The 4,885-nt window shown below is 40.4% G+C and overlaps 1 protein-coding gene across 2 annotated transcripts in view; it reads right to left on the bottom strand.

The window, feature by feature from the left end:
• Positions 1–405: 405 nt before the first annotated feature.
• Positions 406–4,885, bottom strand: part of Galntl6 (polypeptide N-acetylgalactosaminyltransferase like 6) — a 984,872-nt gene continuing 980,392 nt past the window's right edge. For both annotated transcript variants that reach the window (XM_028757776.1, XM_028757777.1), the window contains one exon: positions 406–573. In XM_028757776.1, coding sequence (XP_028613609.1) covers positions 406–573 — 168 coding nt within the window. The remainder of the gene's footprint in view (positions 574–4,885) is intronic.

Below are 4,885 nucleotides of genomic sequence, written 5' to 3'. Positions count from 1 at the left end.
TAGACCTGTGGTAGCCTCAGGTTGCCAGAGCAGTCATGCGCTCCGGTTCTGCCCCCCTCCCACCCGATTAATAGGATCCATTCATAGCTACTCACTACTGCAGGATTTGACCTGAGAAATGCTAGGATTGATTAACTCAGCAGTCGAGGTGAAAGTCCCTAAATAATCTTTACCCTTGGCCAGCAAGGGAACTGCTAGTCTCAGTTCTCAGAAGCAGCTGGTGAGGTTCTCAGCCAAGTTCTTCAGATGCAGGAACTTCTCCCTGGACAGCCTATGTCAACATGGCATTTACACATCTATCAACCAGGCTTCCTGGATCTAGGAAATGTTATTCCTGACTCCTTTGACCCAGACACCTGCAACCACATAGTTCACAACCCGTAGGTAATCTCTCTTCTTTCCTTTCTAGGAGATGGCGTAGTGGCTATTTTTTTCTAAAACAGTCATGTTGATATGTTCAAAAATCCATTGCTGAGTCTCAGATAGAGGGTCACATCTGGCCATGAAAATCTTCTTCTCTGCGGGGTTGCAGTCCATACAGCTGTTACTCACAGGATGAAATAATGTTCTGTCCTGGATGGATTAGAAAGAAAGGGAGGAGTATAAAATGCATGGGAAATGCTACAGCCCAAAGTGTATACATGTAAAATATGTGTTTATATTTGAATATACATCCAGAGTCTAATTAAGACAGCTCTTGAGTCAAAGAATATTAGAGTTCAAAGGATTCGTAACTCCCCAGACAATTTAATCTGAGACAAAAATTGATTGATTCATTTTTAAAAAGAGTGATTTGCTCATTTCTTGTTTTGGAGTGAGCACTTTGCTGCATGTTCAGCTGCTGACAAGTATAAAAGGCTTCTTCTAGCCATTCAGATAAAATAGTACATTTATACACACACACACACACACACACACACACACACACACACACACACACCCCTGTGCACACACACTGTAATTGAGAGCAAAGCAAATAACAGACACATCTAAAAAAATGAAATTTTCCTTATCTCGCACTGGTTGTCTATTGCAAAAGACAAAAGAAATCCTCATTGAAATGCCAGGCACTCCGCAGTTGTCTTTGGAAGACAAATGAAGGGGTGGGGACAAATGCCACATGGGTAATAGCTGAGAGTAAAACGTCAAATTTGTTAGTGTTCAAGGGTCAGCGTCTTCAGTCCAATATCAATGAATGTTGGAGGAATTTAGGTAACATGTTCTGATGACTCTGTGTAGAACAGAGGAGGTATCGTGCACTTGAAAGCCCATAAAAATAAACAAACAAGCAAGCAAACAAATAAATAAATAAATTGCCCAACTACTCGAGACAGTTCACAGCTCATTGAATAAAAGGTTTTCACTTCCAGGGAACAAAGTTTAAGTCCTGAACAAGCTCATTATCTGAACACACCCCTTTTTATTGTGCATTTGAGAAGGTGAAGCCGAAAGGAAAGGACTTAGTATCAAACACTCACTCCTACGGTGTTTGTGATTGTTCTTAAAAAGTGTCCATGGTCTGAGAAAAGGTCCACACACAACCATTTAAACGTTAGCATCAAGTAATGTTTTAGTATTTAGTTTGGGAAGTGTTTGGGGCTTCTGCGTGTTCTGGTTGCTTTCCTTCAAGGGAGGGACAGTAAAGGTACAGCGCTTTTAGGATTAAGAGTTTCTCAGCCACCCTTTGTAAACATTTATGGGTTCCTGGGTTTTAAGTCTCAATCAAACCAATATTTAATGTCCTTGAGGGATCCGGATGTTTGCATGAGGGGAGAGGAGGAATAAGGAAAGAGAAAGGCAACATGTGGCAATCTGATATGTGTTTCTATCTTTAGTGTAAACAAAGGACTGTAACTAACACAAAGGTTTTTTTATTCTACTCTTTAAAGTCAAAGTTTGGTGTGGATTTTGCTTTCCGAATCCTAGAAAATTTCCTGGGAGACAGCACATTCTAGGAAGATGGTTTCGTGGGCTCCCGGCATCCTCCAACAATGTCTGTGACACCTTGGGCAGCGTTTTTCTTCCTTATCCTTCCATTCCCTCTGGTATTTCTCATCACTGTTCATCCTCGATTTCCAGCAGCTTACCTACATGGATCCAGTATGTTTTATTAGGTTTTTAAACAGGCTTTGTAGTTTTATTATTATTTTTTTTATAATGCTGGGAACCAAATCCATTCAAATTGTGGCCATTCTAGGCAAGTGCCCTACCACTGAGCTGTATTTCAAATCTCTTCAAATAACATTCTTTAATGTTTTTACATTGATTTATTGTGTAGTATGTATATGTGTGCATACCACAGTATGAAGGCCAGAGAACAGTGCACAGGATTCAATTTTCTCTTTCTACAACGTGGATACAATGGATGAAACTCAGGTTGCCAGGATTGGTGGCAAGCACCTTTACTCACTGAGCCTTCTCATGGACCCCTCAAAGACCATTCTTAAACTATAATGTCTAGGACATTTTCTGTATGACCAGCTAAATTCTAACTTGCTCTATTCCACGTACATATACCTCCTTCCAGACTTTATTACTGTCATTTCTTCCTACTACCTTTATCAACAGCTCAGGCCTAAATGCAGACAACCCTAGTTTCCCCTTAAAAAGCATGCATTTCTACAAAACCTAAAGTCAGTAAAGAAAATGAATATTCTCTGATTTCTTATCCCCATCAGCCTGCATATGCTCACATGGACACAAAAGCCAAACTAGATTTCCTAAGTACTCTGAACATTCATTTCTGAGCCATAAGTTGATGGTAGTTTCCCAAACTCTTGTGGAAACACATGTTCTGACCAATACAGGTGTACTCACGAGTACAGTAAGGCAAGCTATTCTAATTAAGTAGGACAGGAACAGCCCAGAATATGTTTCGTGTGCTTGTACTTTGTGTCCTTGTAGGAGTTGGAAAGTGGAGCGATTTGTATCTATCTGCATCAGGGAAGCGGATGTAAAACGAGAGGGTGGAGTAGATGTATCCCAAAGATTTGCCCTATCATAAACTGAATGAGCACTTTGTTCCAAAGTTCACCGGTGACAGAGACAAATGGCAGGGTGTTAACCTGGAAGCCCTTCCTAATATCCACTAGATCAACTGATCGTTCTCTGGCTACAGGCTGAGCTCAGTTCACCCTTGACTTTGGAATGCCCAGCAACCCCACAGAGATGAAGCTTCTGGGAACATTTGCAGCCTTCAACAGAATACACCTTTGTCACTTTTGACCTTGAGGGTGATATAATTGCTAACTATAGGCTTCTACAAGGCCAGGCTTTTGGATTGCTAAATGTCTTTATCTATGTGTTTGCCAGCTGAGATTAGGTCAGTGGAGTGAGTAATCATCTTCTGAATATGTTTCTTCTATCCTAACAACCTTCCTTTCCTCTGCCCTTCATCCCATCAGTCATGGCTGTTAACAGAATAGTTTTTTCCCCTTGTGGAATAGACTTGGGAGTATTTGGAAAGTCTGATGTTCCATGACAACCTTCTGTAAGTGATGACTGATGTTCTGTCTTTGCTTTGCTTTTGGTCCAGTGCTGACAAAAGCCATGGCATATAGCCCTGGTTGTTCAATGTCACCTTTACTTCACCTTGTCTATGATATCGTTGGGCAGGAGATGTCTAAGGATTCCTGAACTGTCCTTCAAAATCAATCAGTGTATGCAGATGAGCATGGGTGGGGCTTTTTTCATAGTTCACTGAAAGCCACACTACTTCAAGGCTGGCCACAGACTTGAATGGCATCTGTGTGATACCTTGTGTGTTCCTACATTTGTACTATACTTTCTTAGCTTCCATATTTACATAGAGTCTGAGATTTAAAAGAATGAGTGAGCTGTACAAAACATTCCAGCCTGGGTGGGGCAGGTCATGAAAAACCTGCATATGGAAGACATAAAGGGAATAAAATAGACATGAGCACAAATACATCACAGGAAGAAGATTCCCAAATCAAAACATGATTCACCTGGAGAGGCAGCACAGTCCGGGGAAAAGGCCTGAGATTTGTGGCTGTATAGGGAGCTGGATGAGTTCTAGTCAGCCACTTGCTCACTGTCTGCCTTTGGAGAAGGTACTAAGTTCTACAAACCCTAGTTCACTTACTTGGAAATGTAGATAATGTACCCGAGTCCGTGATAGGAGGAGGAAATGTAGAATTGCCGACTCAGTGTCTCACATACAGAGAACTGTGTAATAGCTTCCCCTTCCTCTAATTTATTTTTAGTCAGAAAGCATCCCCAGCTTTAAAAATCAGAATGTACTAACCATCTGGTCTGAGACTTTTCTGAAATCCTGGCAAAATAAAGCTTTATAAAGTATCCTCTGACTCAATCAGTTACCCACATTGTATGACAGTGCCTCCCACTTAAAGCAAAAGGATTTAGGAGACAAAGGTAACCAAGGGCTATCACAGTTTGGCTGATCTACATTCTTAGCTTGAGAAATTACTATCTATTCAGGTTTGGGGCTGTCCAGAAGAGAGAACAGTCAGGTAGGTGGGCCTTTTGAACACATTATTCAGACAAGCCGAATGAGTTCAACAGATATTTATAAAGTGCCCGTTATATTTTGTTTATTGTCTGGGAAGAGGCATTCATAGGAAGATAACCTGAGTTGTATCCTCTAACCTAACAAATAGAGGAGATCAATAGGTACATAATAAGAGTTTAAAGTAGAAAAATGTCAGTGAGATTTAATGTAAATGAAGGAGAATATTAAATAACACATCTATACATTTGATTTATTTAAAAATTTAATGGTCAAATCCTGTTTGCCAGAGACTCCACTATCTCTCTTTTTTATCTATCTATCTCTCTATCTATCTCTCTATCTATTGATCTATCTATCCATCTATCTATCTATCCATCTATCTATCTATCCATC

The sequence above is a fragment of the Grammomys surdaster genome, unplaced genomic scaffold, assembly GCF_004785775.1.
Source record: "Grammomys surdaster isolate TR1022 unplaced genomic scaffold, NIH_TR_1.0 126182, whole genome shotgun sequence".
Taxonomy (NCBI): Eukaryota; Metazoa; Chordata; class Mammalia; order Rodentia; family Muridae; genus Grammomys; species Grammomys surdaster.
The sequence above is the reverse complement of the archived record's forward strand: the minus strand, read 5'-3'. Positions and strand labels throughout refer to the sequence as shown.